The following is a 23,569-nucleotide window of genomic DNA, read 5'->3' on the forward strand; positions in this document are numbered from 1 at the left end:
AGCCAGCTAAAAATATCTGAGAATCTGAAATCTAACCAAAGGTTTTAGAGGATGGAATTAGAGATTTAGCAAGCTTGAAAATCTTAGCAGTTTCCAGTTCTACCTGATGGGAAGTACTTATCCATGTACAGCAAGAAGTATTAGTGATGGCACAGACTCCACCTAGGGTCACAGGTAAATAACCTAATGCTATGCTATTATGGAGGACAACATGAGATAAGGTATCCAAAGACTTCCCCTGGCTCTAATGGCTAGGGAGTGGACCTGGCAATTCTGCTGATGGTCCAAGAAAGATTTCTGATCATGTACTCATTCTAAGCAGTACCTATTCCAAACCAGCAACTGAAGATCCTCCCAAATTGGGCCCCTTCCCTAAGGTTTATCTCTCTTGGGAGACCACAGCCTTGAGAATGCCCACAACTATTATCTTTATATTCAGAGGGGTCTGGATGGGTCTGGATGATCATCATCTTTCAGTTCTTTTCGTGGAGAGACTTCTTTGAGTTCTATGCTTAGTTCCTATATGGTCTCCTTTAGTAATCAATTTAAGGACAGAAAAAGGGGAAGTTAGACATCCCAGGAGGCACTGTCTTGCCATTCTCCAGCTGTCTAGGTAGTCAAATGCCCAAGATTCTTCCCTGTAAATGCAGGCAAAAATACATCTTGTAGGAGTGCAAAGTGTCTCTGCTTAGATCTGTTTATTTATGGACTAATTTTTTAGTATAGAGGGTATGTAGGAGAAAACCAGGGATCTGTTTTATTTGAGCAGACAGAAAGAGGGTGGCTGTGTATTTCGATGGTAGCTGAAAGAATCTTTTGCAAGGGTGGTCCTGCAGCTACAAGTGCCTATTGGAGAACATTTGTTAATTGTGCCTAGGCATTTCTGCAAGAGCCAAATATAGGAGGAATATAGCTCTTGATAAATTGTTGGACCATTAGAAATATTTTTCCCTAGCATTTTGAGTGGTTGAAGTGTGAAGCAAAGGGGATTTCCTTTTCTGGGAGGCAAAACTATTTTAACTTGATAAGGTGAGATCAGAGGGGGCAGTCTGGTTTATAGTGAAATTAGGGAGAAGGGGGAAATTATAAATGAGATGACCAAGAGTCTCCTGATCATCCATAGTGGGCTGAGAAAGACATACTCAACAGCCAGAAAGATTACCAGATAGAACTTGCTATGGCTTGGGTTATTTGAATTATGGCACTTGTCTACCACTTAGTTCCTTTAATTTGGGTAGTAATAAGCAGGATCAGAAGGTATTTAATGTTTTAAAAACAATCAAATTCAAGTATTCAAAATCCTACAAGTAGGAATAACAAGAGTGCTAAAATGCCTACTACAAGAAGAATTATTCCAAATATTTCATGAACATTAAGCATTAGTAGGAGTCTTTTGTGAGGTTATACAAGCTTGGTCATGACTCAGGAAAGCTGTCTGTCTACTTCAGGTACCATGTGCTTCTTGTCCAGATTGTTGATTTTGAGTGGGTCTGGATATTTTTAGTTTGAGATCTTCAGTGGGGATGTCCATCAGGTGAAGATGCCTTTTTTTTTTTAAATGAGAAATGTTAATCTACGGGTCAATGCCTTTAAATTTAGCAGCACAGGGGTTAGTTAACAATACCTGAGATGGTCCTTTCCAGTGAGGTTGGAGGGCATCCTTGTGAAGGTGACATTTCCAGTAAACAAATCTCCAGGTGGGAGATTATAATGTTGAAGATCTTTGTCTCCTATGAGTGTGTTGGGGAAAGATTGCTCTATGAGGCTGGTATTATTTCCAAGGACCTTGATAAGATCTTTGCAATAGATTAGGAAATTTCCTTTCAGTAGGGTAGGCTCATACATCCCTTGGTCCATCCTCATAGGTGTTCTGATAATGATTTCAAAGGGAGACAATTAGTGTTTACCATATGGAGTGGATCTTAGGTTAAATAATACCAAGGGGAGGGCTTTAGACCAAAGCAGACTGAAAGATTCAGTAAGTTTTGTCAATTGGGTCTTTATTCCATTTGTGTTTGTCCTACAGTGCCAGAGTATTGAAATGTTGTAATATTGGCCAGATGTGGCAAATGGCCTGTAATATTTGTCCTGTGAAGTGGCTCCCTCAGTCATTGTGAAGTTCTGAGGTAATTCCCCAGTTTGGAGTTATTTTCTCCAGTGATATTTACCATAGAGCTGAGGCCATAGCGCTATGACTAGGAAAGGCTTCTACACAGTGAGAAAACGTACAAACCATTACAAAGCATAGTTGCATTCTTGAGATAGTGGCAGCTGGACAAAATCCAACTGCCATATTTCAAAGGACCCAGAGGGTAAGGGAAGATGTCCCTGTCATCAGAAGGTAAGGGTAACAGAGTAGCAGGGCTTAGAGAATGATAGTATGCAATAATGACATTTGGGGGAGACAGCAAGAGGGTTTCATAAAAGGTTAATATACTGGAAGACAGATGCTGAGTGTGATGAGTATGATAGTGGAGTTTGCAATGGGAGTTGCTTATTTTTGTGACATATGTTTTAAAATGGTGACTGATAACATTGTATCAGGAAATACCCAGATTTCTAGGGATTTCACACAATTTTTGGAACAATGTATACCTATACAGATGTTATAGGAAGAAAGTATAGTATTATTTATTATTTGACAATGCTTCCCATGTGATTTAACATATCAAATAAGCCTAATAGGTCCTATGGTATTTCCAGATCAAAAAGACCTCATTTAGAAGTTGATTGTGGGGAATTTGTAAAAAATACCAAAAGGTTTGGACACTTAACCCAATAGGATCACAGAAAATTATAAAACAATACTTAATTATCCATTTAACCAAAAGAATCTTCAGGGACAAATACAGAAGATTACACATAGCTACAAAAGCCTTAGCTGTTCTTCTTAGAGAAGATTCAGCTTTCCCAAATAATCAAAGATGTGATAAAGACAAAACAGAATCTGTTTCCTAGGCAGATTACATTAGAAGTAAAGAAATTTTGTGTACAATCTGTTATGAAGAAAAGGCCAACAATTTGAGAAAATTTTGTCTTTTAACAGAGAAAACCAAAATTTTGAACTAGTGTACTTTTGATATTGAAACAGAACTTTAAATAAATTCATTTTAATCTTGGCCAGCTTGATTACACATAAAATTCCTTTTCCAAGATTTCTTTCCTATAAACCTTTCCTATAAACCTCTGTGTCTATTTTAGTTTGTCTTGTTATTCTTTCTCTTTCTGAAATAACCAGCTTTAGGACAAAATCACTTTCATTTCCCTCAACAAAATGCATTTCCATTTCCCATACCTTCTTTTACCCAAAACACACGCCCTACTTTCCTTGCCTGCTTTTCATATACAGTCTTTTTCTTCCTCATTGAATTTTAGTAGTTTTATTTTAACAAATACTAATTAGAATTTTTAACCCTTAGAATTCTTAATTCCTAGTAAAACCTAAGAAATAAACAATTGTGGACTGGAAAATTATAAATATGTTTCATCATTTCATAATTTCTAGAAGTATATTACCCTAATAGTAATTTTATTTTTTGGCATAAATTTGTTTATTAAATAGACCTAAGTATTATATATTTTTGGTCTCTCTGTAAAAAATTTAAAAGCCAAAACTAAATAAACTTAGGTTTAGCAATCAATATCTCAGTATGTTATATTATTTGGAAATGATCTAGATGGGCAGTGAACATCTGTTATCTAGTTTAACTGAGCATAAAGTTTGATCTCATTTAAATTTATTTAAATTGCTTGCTTTTAGCAATTATACTTGGATTAGAACATTAAACAGCTAATCATCATCTTAAATTGTTTCTTTTATTGACAGGTTTTGAAAGAGATAGCCTGAGATGTTATGATTAAGTAAACTCAGGTAGAAAAAGTTGTATATCTCCATTATGTCTAATGCTGATAACTCTGAAGACATTCCTGTTTTTATTAAGCTAGCAAACTTAAACTAGCATTTTATTTTTTATTTTTTACTCAAGGTTTTGTTTTGTTTTGAGAGGGAGAGAGAGTGCATACATGCATGAGCAGGGGGAGGGGCAGAGGGAGAGGGAAAGAGAATCTTAAGCAGGCTCCATGCTCTGGGGCTTGATCTCATGACCTTGAGATCATGACCTGAGCCAAATTCAAGGGTTGGACACTCAACCGACTGAGCCACCCAGGTTCCCCTTTTTACTAAAGTTTTTTTTTTTTTTTTTTTAAGATTTATTTATTAGAGAGAGAGAGAATAGGGGGAGGGGCAGAGGGAGAGGTAGAGAGAGAATCCTCAAGCAGACCCTACACTGAGCACAGAGCCCACTCTGGGGCTCCATCCCAGACCCCGAGATCACGACCTGAGCCGAAACCAAGAGCCCAATGCTTAACTGACTGTACCACCCAGGCACCCTTACTAAGGTTTTTATTCAAATTCCAGTTAGTTAACCTATAGTATAATATTAGTTTCAGGTGTACAATATATTGATTTAACACTTTCATACAATATCCAGTGCTCATCACAAGTTCATTCCTTAATCCCTATCACCTATTTAACCCATCCCCCCATCCACCTCCTCTCTGGTAACCATCAGTTTGTTCTCTATTAAACTAGCATTTATTTATCAAAGGCTATCTCAGATCATGTGAACTTGAAAAACACTTGGGTTAGTGTTTTTGTATTTCTGGGAATTTTTGGAATACTTAATATTTGTAAGCACTTCATTGTCTTTAAGCCAATTAAATAGAGCTCTTTTATAAATTAACTTTGCCATCAGAGAGAATGACATCAGAGAGAAAATATCATATCACTGTAACATATAGCTAGATATAGACAGAAAACTTATAGTGTCATTTTAAAATTCATGCCATGATTCAGGTACAAAACTCAAAAGAATAGCTGGATCCAAATTGTGTTCCGGCAGATGGACTAAGTTAAGGTTAACTGCTAAGATGACCAGAGTCTTTTACTAAGGATTTTTATTTGTGTGCTGTGAAGATCCTTTTAGAGCTCTCCCCAGAATTCTGGCAAGAAGATTGGAATGAGGAAATGGAGGAGGGTACAGAGGAAGTGAAGATGGTGCAGAGGGAAAGAGGAAGATGTCTCCAAAGGCAGGACCTTGGTGCAGGACGGCTGTTGCATGCCCAGAGACAAAGAAGGAAGAGGAAGGGAACAGATGAGGCAAAGAGGATGGGTCTTTTGAAAATTGTTTGTTTGCTTCAGTTAATTTAGAAATGGTATTTTGTAAAGAGGAGATTTTTAGAATCCTGAATATGTTCAAAAGCTCCCAGGTACCAACTGAAATAGACATCGCATTTGATTGTCTTTATAACCCCTTTCCAGTGCATGCAAGTAAACTAATTTTAGGATATCCAAAGTGCGCATTTTGGCCAAAGAAGCTTTAAATCATCTTGGGTAATTTGATCCAATGGGGCAAAAATTCACAGCAAGAAGGGCTATATTCCTTAACATAAATACTGCGGGAGTTACAGTAGGGGACTGGTTATTAGAAGCTCCTTAGCAGAATTATTTCCCAGAATTGAGTACTTACCAAGAACCTGAAACCCAAATATTCCATTCAAAATGAGTGAAGATAGAATCCTCCCCTCAAAAATGCGTGAGGACAGGGCGCCTGGGTGGCTTAGTTGGTTAAGCGGCTGTCTTCAGCTCAGGTCATGATCCCAGAGTCCTGGGATCGAGCCCCACATAGGGCTCCCTGCTCGGTGGAGAGCCTGCTTCTTCCTCTCCAAGCTCTGCCTGCCTCTCTGCCTACTTGTACTCTCTCTCTATCTCTATGTCAAATAGATAAATAAAATCTTAAAAAAAAAAAATGCGTGAGGACAGAAGCCAGCAACAGAGGATACCCAAATAAAGGCCTGAACCTTGACCAAGGTGGAGGTTCAGGACCAAGAGGATTTATGATTGTGACTTGAAGCTACCAAGGCTATGTCAGACTGCAATGGACTTTTGGTACCTTACTCAAATCTGTGGTAGCACTAGAGACAGAGTTTAGGCACTTTGGATCCTACCAACTATGCCAAGTAATGTTGATCAAGAAGAGGCTGTGAAACAAACAGAGCATTTATTTGGAGTCTTAGGGATTGCAACCCGGGAAACAGAGTCAACCAAAATGAAAAGTGTTTTGACTTGTCAGCAGGGAGTGCAGGCTTATAAAGACAAAAACCACAAAAACCTGTTCTGAAAGATAGTTTACATTGACTATCTAATACACAATTGGCTATTTAGCTAATAGATAGTTATATTATCTCTATTTCAGTCCAAAGTAGAAGGAGGGAGTTTGGGATGTAATTGACAAGAGTCAAAAGTTCCTTTTGTTCTGAGAATTGAACAGGAAGAGACCTGCATTGGTCCTACTTCCTCAGTGTGCTTTCAACTCTGAGTGATTTTCTTCGCAATCTTACTTCATTTTGAATCTTTTTTCATAGCCCTTAAATAAAATTCTATTTTATTAATGAAAATTCCAGGTACTAAATATGCTGGTGAATTTTCTCTAAATTACTTAAATCAGTGCCCCAATTCTCTTTTTTTTACTGGATACCCAAATGGTATTAAGTTGGACCACAAAATGACTGTAAATGCCAAACCTTAGTAGAATCACAGGTAAATAGAATTTTACAATTAGAAGAATCCTTAAAGAACCTTTTACAGATAAGGCAACTATAGTTTACAAGTTTAATTAATTTTACCAAAATCACTCAACCTGTTTATAGCAAAGTTGGAGTCAAAATCTGTGTTCTTGGCATCTATTGAGAAATGGTATAGGAATCTGTAGGGATTATCAGGGAAATTTTTGGCATTTAAATAAGGAATCCATATTACCAGAAAAAGGTGAAAAAGTTAGTAGGAGTGTGTAATCTATAGAACACTCAGGAATCTGAGAAAATGCACGCTGAAAGTTTAGCTTACTTGATCACTACTATCTGAACTGTAACAGGCAGATTCAGGTTACTTGGTTTAGGTATATAACAATACTTAAAGGGATCTGCTAATGCAGAACTTTGTGACAATTCAAAATAATATTTGAGAATGACTGAACTATATAATGTTGCTATAAACCCATATACATGTATAAGTGTATTTGTGTATTTCTATAAATGTTAAATAAGAGGCTTTATATAATTTCATTGTCTTTTCACTAATGAACTAAGTAATCTTTAACTGCTGTGACTCATAAATAGTTTTGTTTTTATTTTGATCCTCTTTTCTGGGTGTTCCTTACTTTTGGTGCTGGGATACACTTTTCTCATATCAGGATCCTCAGAAATAAATTTGCCTTTGCTTGTGTACTTGTTCAAGGCATGGTTTTTATTTATATACTTGCTCAAGACTGTGTGTAAATGCTAAGGCTTTTAAATATTTTTTAGTTGGTTTCAGGGGAAGGCTTTCCTTGTTTATGCCCAACCAAATATTTGCTGGGTTGGGCTGCTATACTCTATCTATTCTAAGGCATCATTTCATTGTTCTTTGCATTATCTGTACTTTGGCTGATACCTTCTGTGTAATATGTTTAATGTTCCTCAGAAAGATAATCATCATACCATGCTGTCTATATTTATACAAGGTATTGTCAACTGAGAAAAGAGGCAGAACTGAAATAAAACAAGAGCATTTATTTGAGTTCTCAGAAATGCCATTTGGGGAGATTTGGTGCATTTTGGGGCACACAGTAACTCAAATTGTGTCCACTAGGGGACAAAAAGTCAAGAGTTTTTAAAAGCAAAAAGGGATGCTTGTATGCTTTATTTACAAAGAATTCTGTTTGGTGTTGACAGCAGAAAACTAATCTTGGCTACACATAATTGGTTGCTAAGGCTATCACTAAGAAACAGTCCGTTACTGTAGCAGGTTGCAGGTACTAGTAGAATCCTTGTTATATTGGTAGTTTGGCTCAGTTCAAAATTTCGTGATTACAACCAGTGAGGACTTGCAATAAGGCCCACATCCTAACGGCCACTGGCTCCATTTTAAAATAGTGAATCGATTTTATTTCACTTTTCACAGTGTCCAAGTTCCTTTTTATAAAAATAAACTTACAAATAAATGTAAAATTTAACCTTTGACAAATTCACATTTTATATAAGCTTTTTTAGGGCTTAGAAAATAGTATATTGGTATTTTTATAGAAATCCTCATTTTTTATTCACATATGTGTATAAATTTTTAAAAGGAGATTATCACCAGGATTCTGTCACAAAATTATATATAGTTTTACAGTATATAGGTATTTTAAAAGACATCCTGTGCTGTTAATTGGACAGAATTTTTCCATTCCTTCTTACATTTTGTTCAATTAGAAGGAATTAGAAAGACTTGATATGTTGTCAAAAATGTAAGGAAAGAACTCTGAATTCCATCATTTGACGAAAGTTGGATTATATAATTCCGTTCATTTAAGTGATAAAATTTTGGTATTGGACGAGACTTAAGAGCTCATTAATATCACTCCATTTTGTAGATGAGAATACTGAGTTAGGTGGTTTGCCCAAATTGACATAGTATGATGGCAATATGATTGTCACTCAGATCTCCTCACTTTTAACTTAGTACGATTTCCACTATGACATGCTGCTTTGCTCCTAGTAACTATTTTATAGCTCTATACAACTGATTTAAGTACCTCTCTTCAAGAAACTCCCTTTTATAACATTAGTTGAATAATTCATATAAAAATTCATTTTGTTCTATAGTTAGCTGTATAAATATTTTTCTGATAGCAAAAAATGTTATTTTGTGAATATACACTAGTTGAAAAATATTTTTAAACATTATAATAAAAAAATCAAACACATATAAAGGTTCAGTTAATCCCTATGTCCCCATGATCCAGATTTGAAAGTCATTGAGATTTTGGCATATATGCTTCATCTCCTCTGGTTCTTGACTGATGTATTTTTAAAGTGAGTCCTAGGCAGCACATCATTGCTCACTTGTACAGTTTAATATATATTTCTAAATGATTATAGCATTTTCTTTCATAACCACAATGCCATTTATCACAATTAACAAATTTAACAATAACATAAAAATGTTTCAAACATTTATGGAAGCAAATGGTGCTCCTAGAGCGTGGTGGCTTTTTTTTTTTCACTCTTGCATAGCTGCAACTTAAGGGGTTTAATTCCAAAAGTAAATTAGGAAGTGAAGGAGAGATTCAAGGAATTCCTGAACAGCATGCATGTATTGTACACCTATGTAGTTGTAGAATTTATCCCTACAGTTTATCTGATACATCTTCATTTTATTCCTAAGCAAATTAGAGTCTCTATTTTTTAAGAGAAGCCCAAGTTTTAGGTGGAAAGTTTTAGAAGCAGAGAATGCTGATTTCAGATCTCAGAATATATCTCTTTATTCTGATAACTCATATACAATCTTTTTCACCTTTCATGAATGTCTTTTGATATTCTTTCCACTAGGAAGAACAACAAAAAATAGAAGAAGAGAAAGAAAAGAAAAAAGAGAATGACATGGTATTTAAAGCATGGTTGCAAAAGAAAAGAGAGCAGGTCCTAGAAATGAGGAGAATTCAGCGAGCAAAGCAAATCGAAGACATGAATAGTAGAGTAAGTGAAACTTCTCTATGAAAAATAAGTATACAGATATGAAAGCTGAATTTATTTACAGAAGTGAATGTGAATATCAGAATAAGAACCTATAGAAAAAGTAGAAAAAGTGGTCCAAGAATGACCCTTGCAAAAGATGCACCATAGAGGGGTGCCTGGGTGGCTCAGTCGTTAAACGTCTGCCTTCGGCTCAGGTCGTGATCCCAGGGTCCTGGGATCAAGCCCCGCATCGGGCTCCTGCTCTGCAGGAAGCCTGCTTCTCCCTCTCCCACTCCCCCTGCTTGTGTTCCCTCTCTCGCTGTGTCTCTCTCTGTCAAATAAATAAATAAAATCTTTAAAAAAAAAAAAAGATGCACCATAGAGATGACTTTGCATTTAAATTCTAAGAAGCCTCATGAAAATCAAATGATTACTATTGTATTCAAACTTCTGTAGCACAGAAAATGGAAAACTATCAATATGTTTTTTTAGGATAGTATAACTTTGATACTCAAAATAGGACAAAGATAACACACACACATGCACACACACCCTACATGCACAAACCCTACAGAATGGTCTTACTTAAGAACAGACATATAGACAGATGGAGAAAAGATAAATACCATATGGTCTCACTCATATGTAGAATCTGAAAAAAACAAAATAAATGAATAAACAAAAAGGAAAATCAGACCTATAAATACAGAGAACAAAGTGATGGTCACCAGAAGGGCAGGGGAGTAGGGGGATGGGCAAAATGGGTGAAAGGAAGTGGGAGGTACATGGTTCCTGTTATGGAATGAATAAATCATGGGAATAAAAGGCATAGCATAGGGAATATATTCAGTGGTATTACAATAGCGTTGTATGGTGATAGATGGTAGCTACACTTGTGGTGAGCTTAGAGATGATGAATCACTGTTATACACCTGAAGCTAATGTAACATTATTGTAAGTCAACTATACTCAAAAAATTTTTTTAAAAAAAGGAATAGATATATATAAATCTTACATGAAAGCTAACAAATTAAAGATATCAATTATTTAATTTTTAAAAATGTGAAACAGAAAACCAAGGAGAAAGCAAAAAAGTAATCCATATCCCTACTATCTTTTCTAAAAAGCATATAAAGAAAAAATTGAAAATTTAATTCTATGCCCTATCCAGGCTCATCTTCCAGTGATAACCACTTTTTGCAGTGTGTTGCAAGTCTTCCAAGTCTTATTTATATTTACAATTTTACATGTAAAAAATCTATTATGCACTTTGCTTTTTTTTCCCACTTAATTCATCATGGATATATTTCTACATCATTACATTTAGATATTTCTTTTCAAATAGCTGCATAGTATGAGGTGCCTGTGTGGTTCAGTTGGTTAAGTGTCTGACTCTTGATTTTGGACATGGTCTCAGGGTCATGATCTCAGGGTTGTGAGACTGAGCCTCACATCAGGCTCCTCACTCAGTGGGAGATTCTCTCTCTCCCTCTCCGTCTGCTCCCCCCACCCCACTATCATGCTCTTTCTCTCTTTCTCTCTCAGTAAATAGATAAATAAACAAATAAAATCTTTCAAAAACCCCAAATAACTGTATAATATTCTGTTCAGAGATACCTTAATTTATTAAATCCTCAATTGTGGATATTTAGATTGGTTCCAATATTGTTCTATTCATTAACAGTGCTGTAGTGAACATATTCATTCTGTAGGAGAGTTTCTTAAGAGTGGAATTTATGACTTATTGGATGTCCAGGGTGAAATTTTTGGTTAAATGTGCAAAAATTAACCTCCCAAAAGTTGTGTCTATTTACAGTCCCTTCAACAGTATGTAAGAGTGAATATTTACCACATGCCGACTAACACTGTATGTGATTTATCTTCTTAATTTTTCTTCAGATTAATAATATACATGAGTATGAACATGTGTATATTCTGTGAATTTCCTGTTTGTAGTCTTCTTTTTTCTCAGTTTTATTTTTCTTCTTGCATTGTGTATTAGAGATTATAATCCTGTTATTATATCTGTCATAAATACATTTTCCTAGACTGACAATATGATATATTTTTTTACGTTGTTTACTATGCCATTTGTAGAAGTTTTTAGGTTTTAAAATCTTGGGACAGGCAGTACCTTTTGAGGTAAGACACAAAAGCCATAAACTAAAAGAGAAAATGTTGAGAAATTTGAGTGCATCTGTGTAGTCAAATAACAGTATACTATAACCAAGTAGGGCATATTTTAGGAAGGAAATTATGAATAAATAAAAAAACCCATTAATATAATCCATCACATCAATAGGTAGATAAAAAGAGAATATATGGTTATCTTGAAAGATAGAGAATAGGTATTTTATTTTTACTATAATTTATTTTTTTAATTCCTAATAAAATATAAAAAACAGTATAATACTAAGGAAATACTGTAGGTATACCCATTAAAGTTAGAAACAAGTAAGTCTCCCCTCTATATTAAATAACTTCATTCTGAGAGTTCTAACCAATTTATTAAGGTGAAAAGGAAACAAGGTATAAGTATTAACAGAATGGATATTTACATTATAAACATAAAAAATTTATAGTTTTCCTATAGCAAATACCTCATAGAAAAATATAAAAGGAGAAGAATATAGGAATATATAAAATACTTTGAACTAAACAGGAATGTGTCTGATCTCTATGGAGAATACAATACAGCTTTGCAAAGGACAAAAAAAGATGACTTTGGTAAATGAAAACAAATATAATATTTCTGGATTGGTGGGATAAATATTATAAATATAAGAGTTCTTTGGCAAATGGAAACAACCTATGATATTCCTGCATGGATTGACTAAATACTATAAAGGTTTGAGTTCCTCCAAGTTTATATTTAATGTAATTTCCATTAAAAGCTGGTGAGGAGGGGCGCCTGGTGGCTCAGTCGTTAAGCGTCTGCCTTCGGCTCAGGTCATGATCCCAGAGTCCTGGGATCGAGCCCCACATCAGGCTCCCTGCTTCTCCCTCTCCCACTCCCCCTGCTTGTGTTCCCTCTCTGGCTGTCTTTCTCTCTGTCAAATAAATAAAACCTTAAAAAAAAAAAAAAAAAGCTGTTGAGGATTTTTTAAGTAGGTGTCGTAATTGTTGTTACTATTAATATTTATATTTATATTATTAAAGCAAAACTTTTGAATTTTCTGATTGAGAAAGTTGGGCAAAGGATATGAATAGAAAGTTCACATAGGAATACATACAGATGGCCAGTGAAAAAAATATATATATTTTCATATAGTAGATGAAAAAAAATACAAATCTGCTAGAATTAAAGAAATGCCAATTAAAAAATTGTGTCTATTAAATAAATATTTTTAACTGCTTCCTATGTGACAGATGCTGTTCCATGCATGAAAATGTACTCTTGATCAAACTAGGTTTAGTCTCTGTTTTATAGAGCTCAGCTAGTAGGGTTTGAAAAACTATATATATATAAAATAAATTTGTAATTATAAATAGTGATGGGTGCAATGAAAATGAAAGGAGCTATGAGATATCATAATGAAGGAAATAAATGTGTATGGGTAGTTCAGGAAAGATTTTTCTCGGTTGGTGAAAGTAGGAGTAAAAATTAGACCAAGACTGAGAGGAATTTGTTTCAGGTCAAGAGAACATGCATGAATGCCCTGAGACAGGAAATAACTTGGTAAGTGTGAGAAGATCTGGAGAGGGAGCAGAACTCCCATCATGTGGCATGTTAGATAAAGTCTATAATGATTTTGTCTTCAGTCCTGTTATGGAAAGCCACTGAAATTGTCTAAACAGAGGAGTGATACATTAGATACACCTTACTATGACTGAATGGATTGAAGGGGGCAAGAGTGGAAGCGGGGAGAGCAATTAGAAAGCAGATATAGTTGTATATGAAGTGAGAAATGATAGTGACTTGGGCTAGAATTGTAACAGGAGAGGGAGAGGGAAGCAGGGAGGGAGGGAGATGTGAGTAATTTAAGACATGTTTTGAAATGTCGACTGAAGGAGTTTTGTAATTAATTAGATATGTGTGTGAGTGAGAATGAGATGTAAAGAGAATATACCAGGTTTCTCTTCGGAGCAACTTGCTGGATGCTGGTGCCACTCACTGGAGCAGTAGAGGATAATACACTGTGTGGGGGAAACTATTATTTCAGTTTTTCACTTGTAGAGTTTGAGGTACCTAGGAAACATCCAGGTGAAGATGTTGAAAATTGACTGGAGAAATGTGTTTGATGGTTAATGTTGAGAATGAGATTAGTGACTTCAAAGACAAAGTAGTTTGTGGGATGTGGATGTGACTCTAAGGACTGGGTGGCAAGTGCAGTGGAGGAAGTCCTAGAAGATGAGAAAATAAAAAATCTGTGAACTTATTCATATAGTTCTAATGCTTGGGATGAGGATGGAGAGGAACACTGAGCCACTGATACCAGAGATTGTTAAATTAATGGAGCCAAATCGAGTAAATATCAATTGAGTGTGGCTAGAGGAATACAATTCTGAAGAGTATGAAGGAGTGAAGACTATACTAACTTCTTCACCCGACCTGTGAGCTATCTGAAGTATAGCAGACAATGCAGTCTATTTGGGGAAAGGAAAACCGTGTCTTGGGGAAGAATCAGGATTGGGGTAAAAGAGGAGGCTTAAGGCCAGGTAGCTTGGGAGAATGGGGATGTTTGGGAGTTTTTGTATCATTGAATGGGAATTACAAGGAATAAATCAGAAAGGTTTTTGAGGGAGGCGGGGATTTCGGGCTTGGGAGGGTAGAGCACAGCACATTGCTGCAATGTTGAAAAGTACTGGAGACGAGAGGAGCTTATGTGTCAGTGACCAAGAAAAACACAGCTGTGAGTGCACTGCTAATAGTTTCCCAGGGGCTGGTGGGGCCTCAGGTCTCATGGCATTCAGCCTAGCGTAATATTTTTATCGGGCTTTTGTAAAAATAAATGTACACTTCAGTGTTCTATTGTGTTCTATTTGGAGATTATAAACAAAAACTTTGAATTGTATTCTTTAAAAACATGAACCATACTGAACAGAATTTATTTCAAAATATTTTCATGTTAGAAGGCATCATGGTTATAAATTTAAAATTTTTATTTTTTATTTTTTGCTTTATTTGAAGTCTGTCTCAAAAATTAACTTTAATGAGAAATTAAATAAAAAATAAATAGTATTCTTTTTTTTTTTAAAGATTTTATTTATTTATTTGACAGAGAGAGACACAGAGCAGGAACACAAGCAGGGGGAATGGGAGAGGGAGAAGCAGGCTTCCCACTGAGCAGGGAGCCCGATGTGGGGCTCGATCCCAGGACCCTGGGATCATGACCTGAGCCGAAGGCAGACGCTTAACTGACTGAGCCACTCAGGCGCCCCCAAAATAAATAGTATTCTGAAGAACTTTTGTGAATTTTGTCTACTGCTGAAGCTGAGCAATAGTATGATTTGACGATTGATTTGGCTTATTAATGCATTGTGATAATAAGTGTATTTTGCTAGTTATTTCTGTGGGACATTGTGTATCTGTATCATGTGAGTTATAGTCTCTAGAAAATGTCTTCAGAATATATAAATTATGGAATGACCTAATTTACATTGGATTAAAAAAACTTTTTAGGTGATTAAATTTTTACTGCCATTTTAGGAGACCGTTAAAAATGCCTTTCCATCTTTGTTACAAACTTTGCTTCTCTTGGTCGGTGATATATAAATCTATAGACATACATATGCACACATGTATGCATATGGTCCGTTTATGTAGGTGAACTCTACATGGACACTTGCATACATTTTGTATTCTGCATTTGCTTTATTAATGTCAATGTGATAAGTTGCTTGATAGTGTGGTTTAAATCTTCTGTGTCCTTACTGTTTCCCCATTTGTTCTGTGAATTACTGAGAAATTGAAGTTAAGCCTTCCAACTATCACTGTGTATGGGTCTATTTTCTTTTTAGTTCTTTTGAGTTTTGCTTCATCTATTTTAAAGTATTATGTATATACATTTATGATTCTATGTCTTACTGATTAATGACATTTTCTCATTATGAAATGTCCCTCTTACCTTGAAGTCTACTTTGATGTTATTGAAGCCATACCAGCTTTCTTATACTTAACATTTGCATTATTATATCACATTTTATACTTTCAATTTATCTGTCTTTAAAGAGTTACTTGTGCAAACAGCATATAGTTGGATCTTCCCAATCCAGAAATCTATTCCTTTCAACTGGAGTTTATTTGTATTTAATTATAATTATTGATATATATGGTAGGTTTTAAGTTTACTTCTTGATATTTGTTTTGTATTTGTTCCATTTCTTTTTAGTTCCATTAGTCAACTTTTTCTGTCTTCTTATGGATTTATCAAGTATTTAAAAAATATTCCCTTTTATTTTCTTATGTAAAAGCTTTCCATAAGCTTTTAGCTATGCCTCTTTGAATTATTTTTAAAATCATTGCTCTAGGGATTACAATATTTCTCTCCTGAATGTATCAGAAATATATTTTTTGAAGGATTTATTTTTATTGGATATGGAATTTGGGGCTGACAGGTTTTTTTTCAGCAGTTTAAAGATGGTGTTCTGTGATTTTCTGACACGCATTGTTTCTGGTTAGGAAGTCAGCTGTAATTATCATTGCTTTCTTGTACATAATGTTCTTTTTTTCTGTGGCTGCTATAAACTTTGTCTGGCTTTGGATTTCAGCAGTTTATTATATGAATAATATATCATATTCTTTTCTTTGAATTTGCCTAAATGGGGCTTTGCTGAGCTTCTTGGTAAGTTGATATTTGTACAGAATTTGGGAAATTTTTGCCATTATTTTTTTAAATTTTATTTTGTTATGTTATGTTAGTCACCATACAGTACATCACCAGTTTTTGTTGCAGTGATCCACGATTTACTGTTTTCGTACACCACCCAGTGCTCTATGCAGTACGTGCCCTCCTTAATACCCATCACCAGGCTAATCCATCCCCCCACCCATCTCTCCTCTAAAACCCTCAGTTTGTTTCTCAGAGTCCATAGTTTCATGGTTCATCTCTCCTTCCGATTCCCCCCCTTCATTTTTCCCTTCCTTCTCCTAATGTCCTCCATGCTGTTCCTTATGTTCCACATATAAGTGAAACCATATGATATTTGACTTTCTCTGCTTGACTTATTTCACTTAGCATAATCTCCTCCAGTCCCATCCATGTTGATGTAAAAGTTGGGTATTCATCCTTTCTGATGGCTAAGTAATATTCCACTGTATATATGGACCATATCTTCTTTATCCATACATCTGTTGAAGGACATCTAGGCTCTTTCCACAGTTTGGCTATTGCGGACATTGTTGCTATGAGCATTGGGGTGCATATGGCCCTTCTTTTCACTACATCTATGTCTTTGGGGTAAATACCCAGGAGTGCAATTGCTGGGTCATAGGGTAGCTCTATTTTTAATTTTTTGAGGAACCTCCACACTGTTTTCCAAAGTGGCTGTACCAACTTGCATTCCCACCAACAGTGTAAGAGGGGTCCCCTTTCTCCACAACCTCTCCAACATTTGTTGTTTCTTGCCTTGTCAATTTTTGCCATTCTACCTGGTGTAAGGTGGTATCTCAATGTGGTTTTGATTTGAATTTCCCTGATGGCTAATGATGATGAACATTTTTTCATGTGTCTGTTAGCCATTTGTATGTCTTCTTTGGAGAAGTGTCTGTTCATGTCTTCTGCCCATATTTTGACTTGATTATTTGTGTTTTGGGTGTTGAGTTTGAGAACTTCTTTATAGATCTTGGATACCAGCTCTTTATCTGTAGTGTCATTTGCAAATATCTTCTCCCATTCTGTGGGTGCCTCTTTGTTTTGTTGACTGTTTCCTTTGCTGTGCAGAAGCTTTTTATCTTGATGAAGTCCCAAAAGTTCATTTTTGCTTTTGTTTCACTAGCCTTTGGAGATGTATCTTGAAAGAAATTGCTGTGGCCAATGTCAAAAAGGTTATTGTTTATGTTCTCCTCTAGGATTTGGATGGATTCCTGTCTCACACTGAGGTCTTTCATCCAGTTTGAGTTTATCTTTGTATATGGTGTTAGAGGCTGGTCGAGTTTCATTCTTCTGTATATAGCTGTCCAATTTTCCCAGCACCATTTATTGACGAGACTGTCTTTTTTCCATTGCATATTTTTTCCTGCTTTGTCAAAGATTATTTGACCATAGAGTTGAGGGTCCCTATCTGGGCTCTCTATTCTGTTCCATTGGTCTATATGTCTGTTTTTGTGCCAGTACCATGCTGTCTTGATGATCACTGCTTTGTAATATAGCTTGAAATTGGGCAATATGATGCCCCCAGCTTTGTTTTTCTTTTTCAACATTTCCTTGGTGATTCGGGGTCTTTTCTGATTCCATACAAATTTTAAGATTGTTTGTTCCAGCACTTTGAAAAATGTCATTGGAATTTTGATCAGGATGGCATTTATAAATTGCTCTGGGCAGCATCAACATTTTAACAATGTTTATTCTTGCGATCCACGAGCATGGAATGTTTTTCCATCTTTTTGTGTTTTCAATTTCTTTCATGAGTGTTCTGTAGTTCCTAGAGTATAGATTCTTTACCTCTTTGGTTAGGTTTATTCTGAGGTATCTTACGGCTTTTGGTACTATTGTAAATGGAATCGTTTCTCTAATTTCTCTTTCTATGGTTGCATTAGTGTATAAGAAAGCAACTGATTTCTGTGCATTGTATCCTGCCACATCACTGAATTGCTGTATGAGTTCTAGTAATTTGGGGATGGAGTCTTTTGAGTTTTCCACATAAAGTATCATGTCATCTGTGAAGAGAGAGAGTTTGACTTCTTCTTTGTCAATTTGAATACCTTTTATTTCTTTTTATTGTCTGATTGCTGTTGCTAGGACTTCTAGTACTATGTTGAACAATAGTGGTGAGAGTGGGCATCCATGACGTGTTCCTGATCTTAAGGGAAAGGCTCTCAGCTTTTCCCCATTGAGGATGATATTTGCTGTGAGTTTTTCATAGATGGATTTTATGAACTTGAGGAATGTTCCCTCTATCCCTATACTCTGAAGAGTTTTAATGAGGAGAGGATGCTGCATTTTGTCAGATGCTTTTTCTGCATCAATTGAGAGGACCATATCGTTCTTCTTTCTCCTCTTATTAATGTGTTCTATCACACTGATTGATTTGCGAATGTTGTACCATCCTTGCATCCCTGGGATAAATCCCACTTGTTCGTGGTGGATGATCCTTTTAATGTGTTGTTGGATCCTATTAGCTAGCATGTTGTTGAGGATTTGGAATCCATATTCATCAGGGATATCAATTTGCAATTCTTCTTTTTGATGGGGTCTTTGCCTGCTTTGGGGATTAAGGTAATGCTGGCCTAAGAGAATGAGTCTGGAAGCTTTCCTTCTGTTTCTATTTTTTGAAACAGCTTCTGGAGAATAGGTATTATTTCTTCTTTGAATGTTTGGTAGAATTTCCCAGGGAATCCATCAGGCCCTGGACTCTTGTTTTTTGGGGAGGTTTTTGATCACTGCTTCAATCTCATTACTGGTTATTGGTTTATTCAGGTTGTCAGTTTCTTCCTGTTTCAGTCTTGGGAGTTTATAGGTTTCCAGGAAGGCAACCATTTCATCCAGGTTGTTCAATTTATTGCCATATAGTTGTTGATAATAATTTCTAATAATGGTTTCTATTTCCTTGGTGTTAGTCATGATCTCTCCCCTTTCATTCATAATTTTATTAATTTGGGTCCTTTCTCTTTTCTTTTGGATGGGTCTGGCCAGTGGTTTATCGATCTTACTAATTCTTTCAAAGAATCAGATTCTAGTTTTGTTGATCTGATCTACTGTGTTTCTGGTTTCTAATTCATTGATTTCTGCTCTAATCTTAATTATTTCTCTTCTAGTGTGTGGCTCAGGCATCATTTGTTGCTTTTTCTTTAGTTCTTTAAGGTGTAGAGTTAGTTGGTGAATTCGGGATTTTTCTATTTTTTTGAGTGAGGCTTGGATGGCTATGTATTTTGCCCTTAGGACTGCCTTTGCAGTATCCCATAGGTTTTGGACTGATGTGTTTTTGTTCTCATTGGTTTCCATGAATTGTTTAAGTTCTTTGATTTCCTGTTTGACCCAAACATTCTTGAGCAGAGTGGTCTTTAGCTTCCAAGTGTTTGAATTTCTTCCAATTTTTTTCTTGTGGTTGAGTTCCAGTTTTAAAGCATTATGGTCTGAGAATATGCAGAGAATAATCTCAGTCTTTTGCTATCAGTTGAGACCTGATTTGTGACCTAGTATGTGGTCTATTCTGGAGAAAGTTCCATGTGCGCTCGAGAAGAATGAGTATTCTGTTGTTTTACGGTGGAATGTTCTGTGTATATCTATGAGGTCCATCTGGTCCAGTGTGTCATTCAAAGCTCTTGTTTCTTTGTTGATTTTCTGCTTAGATGATCTGTCCATTGCTGAGAATCGAGTATTGAGGTCTTCTACAGTTAATGTATTGTTATCAATATGACTCTTTATTTTGGTTAACAGTTGGCTTATGTAGTTGGCTGCTCCCATGTTGGGGTTGTAGATATTTACAATTGTTAGATCTTCTTGTTGGATAGACCCTTTAGGAATGATATAGTGTCCTTCTGTGTCTCTAACTACAGCCTTTAGCTTAAAATCTAATTTGTCTGATATAAGAATTGCTACCCCAGTTTTCTTTTGAGATCTGCTGGCATGGAAGATGGATCTCCATCCCTTCACTTTCAGCCTGGATGTATCTTTAGGTTCAAAAGGAGTGTCTTGTAGACAGCATATGAATGGGTCCTGTCATTTTATCCAGTCTGCAACCCTGTGCCATTTTATGGGAGCATTTAGGCCATTCACGTTAAGAGTGATTATTGAAAGCTTTGGAAAACAGTGTGGAGGTTCCTCAAAAATTTAAAAATAGAGCTACCCTATGACCCAGCAATTGCACTACTGGGTATTTACCCCAAAGACACAGATGTAGTGAAAAGAAGGACCATATGCACCCCAGTGTTCATAGCAGCAATGTCTGCAATAGCCAAACTGTGGAAAGAGCTGAGATGCCCTTCAGCAGATGAATGGATAAAGAAGATGTTGTCCATATATACAATGGAATATTACTCAGCCATCAGAAAGGATGAATATCCAACTTTTACATCAACATGGATGCGACTGGAGGAGATTATGCTAAGTGAAATAAGTCAAGCAGAGAAAGTCAATTATCATATGGTTTCACTTATTTGTGGAACATAAGGAACAGCATGGAGGACATTAGGAGAAGGAAGGGAAAAATGGGGGGGGATTGGAGAGATGAACTATGAGAGACTATGGACTCTGAGAAACAAAGAGGGTTTTGAGGGGGGAGGGGGGATTGGTTAACCCGGTGATGGGTATTAAGGAGGGCACGTACTGCATGGAGCACTGGGTGTTATATGGAAACAATGGATCGTGGATCACCACATCAAAAACCAATGATGTATTGTATGGTGACTAACATAACATAATAAAATTTAAAAAAAAAGATGAATTTATTGTCATTATGTTGCCTGTGAAGACCTTGTTTTTATAGATTGTCCCTGTAAATTTCTGTTGTATATCACTCTTGGGGTCTTTCTCCTTTTATAGAACCCCCTTAACATTTCTTGCAGGGCCGGCTTAATGGTCACATATTCTTTCAGTTTCTGCCGGTCTTGGAAGCTCTGCATCTCTCCATCCATTCTAAATGACAGCCTTGCCGGATAAAGTATTCTTGCCTGCATGTTCTTCTCATTTAGTACCCTGAATATATCTTGCCAGGCCTTTCTGTCTTGCCAGGTTTCTGTGGATAGGTCTGACATTATTCTGATGTTCCTCCCTCTGTACATAAGGAATCTCTTCTCCTTAAGTGCACTTAAGATGGTTTCCTTGGTTCTAAGGTTTGCGAGTTTTACTATTACATGCTGGGGTGTTCGCCTGTTTTCCTTGATCTTAGGAGGGGTCCTCTCTGCCTCTAGGACACGAATGTTTGTTTCATTCCCCAGATTAGGGAAGTTCTCTGCTACAGTTTGCTCAAATTTATCTTCTAGTCCTCTCTCTCTCTCCACACCTTCAGGGATACCAATAATTCTGACATTGCAATGTTTCATGGTGTCACTTACTTCTCTGATTCTATTTTCATGGATTCTGAGTTTTTTTCCCCTGGCCTCCTCTTTTCCCTTTTTGTCTATTAATTGGTCTTCTAGGTCACTAATATGTTCTTCTGCCTCGCTTACCCTAGCTGTTAAATTATCTAGATTAGATTGGATCTCATTGATAGCATTTTTAAGTTCTGCCAATTCAGCTTTCATTTCTGTCCTTAGAGACTCTGTGTTGCCATTAATTGATTTCTCCATTCTGGCTATTGTCTTCACAATTGCTAGCCTGAATTCCATCTCCAACATCTTAGTTATATCTGAATCCATTTGTAAATCTGTGGCATAAGTCATAGTCTCTGAGTCTTTCCTATTTTGGGGGTTCCTAGTCATTCTGTTGAGGGAATGTATGGAGTCCAAATTATTGACTGCACCCCAAACAAGATGTACCTGTTTTATAGGGACCTTAGGGTTGTGGCCTCTTGTTCTCCCATCCTGTCTTCTGGGGGAGGGGCCTGCTGCGCTGTTACTCAGACAACCCTATTTGTGCAGAGTTGCCCTGCCCCCTGTGGCGGGGGATGGGCTCAGTGAAAACCGGTTTTTTGGGGCTTTTGTTCTCTGGCGGCTTTCCCTGGTGGCTCTCTGCGTCTCTTCCGAGAGTTAGAGCAGAAGAGACCTTTTCCAACCCTCTGCCTCAGAGCAGAGAGATCGCAGTCTGTTCTTCAGTGAGCTCTCCAGGCCACACTGTCTCCATTTCTGTCTATGCTGATATAAACTGCAGCATCCTGGGTTGTGCGCCTCTCAGCAGTGCTCCCAGTCCTCACCTCTAGGTGGGGGCACATCTCTGCCCTTTGTTGCTTCTAAAACCGCCAGCCGCCCCCAGTTTGCATGCGCAGCCCTGCTGCTCTGGTTTCTGTCTAAAGTCCTTTCCCCACCACTACCGGTCTGTGAGTCTGTGTCCCGTCTCCAGCACGGGAGGCTATAGCTCACCGGTGGTGTAGGACCCTCACGGCCAGGCTTCCTTCTGCTGCCATTTATCCTCTGATATCTGCCCGTGGAATCACGGCTCCCCACTTCGTATCTCGAAACCAACCACCTGCGATACTCTGTTTGTAGAGATCCAGCTCTATCTTCTTACATCTCAGGCTGATTTCGTGGGTGTTCAGAGTGGTCTGGTAGATATCTAGCTCAATTCTGGGGACCGGTTGGAATAGGGTCCCCTACTCCTCCCCCATCTTTTCCCCCTCTCTGCCATTATTTTTACAATTTTTTTTTGGGGGGGGGCTCCATTTTCTTGCTCTTTTTATTCTGGAAGTCCAATTTCACATACATTAGAAGACTTGCTATTATTTCACATGTTACTAAGGTTCTGTTAAAATTAAAATTAAAAAGTTAAAAATATTTTTCTTTGTTCAGTTTGCATAATTTCTATTGATCTGTCTTTGGGCATTGACACTTTTTTCTGCTGCATCTAGTTTACTATTAAGCCCATTCATAGAGTTTAGGTTGTTTTTTGTTTAAGTTTACATTCTTGTGTCTGTGATGTAAGTCTTTTTCTTTTTTAGCTTTCCTGAGGTATAATTGACAAAATTGTAAGATATTTAAAGTGTACATGAGAATTTGATACACATATACATTGTGAAAGGATTCTCCCCATTAAATTGATTAACATGTCTGTCACTTCACATATTTACTCCTTTTTTCTTTTGGTAAAATATTAAGTTCTACTCTCTTGGCATATTTCAATTATATAATACAGTGTAATCAGCTATAGTCACAATGTTAATCACTAGATCCTCAGACATTTTTCATCTTACAGCTGCAAGTTTGTACCCTTTTACCAACCTGTCCCTATTTCTCCCACTCCTCAGCCCCTGGTATCCAGGCTTGCTTGCTTGCTTGCTT

The 23,569-nt window shown here is 36.7% G+C and overlaps 1 protein-coding gene across 9 annotated transcripts in view; it reads left to right on the forward strand.

The window, feature by feature from the left end:
- CCDC181 (coiled-coil domain containing 181) overlaps positions 1–23,569 on the forward strand; it is a 42,256-nt gene that overhangs the window by 11,230 nt on the left and 7,457 nt on the right. For 8 of the 9 annotated variants that reach the window (XM_035010877.1, XM_035010878.1, XM_035010879.1 and 5 more), the window contains one exon: positions 9,412–9,558. In XM_035010877.1, the coding sequence (XP_034866768.1) occupies positions 9,412–9,558 (147 nt within the window). Of the gene's footprint in view, positions 1–4,975; positions 5,674–9,411; positions 9,559–23,569 lie in introns of those variants that run through there. The other variant, XM_035010881.1, reaches the window with a different exon arrangement.

The sequence above is a fragment of the Mirounga leonina genome, unplaced genomic scaffold (genome assembly GCF_011800145.1).
Source record: "Mirounga leonina isolate KUSES-001 unplaced genomic scaffold, KU_Mleo_1.0 Mir_154, whole genome shotgun sequence".
In the NCBI taxonomy this organism is placed as follows: Eukaryota; Metazoa; Chordata; class Mammalia; order Carnivora; family Phocidae; genus Mirounga; species Mirounga leonina.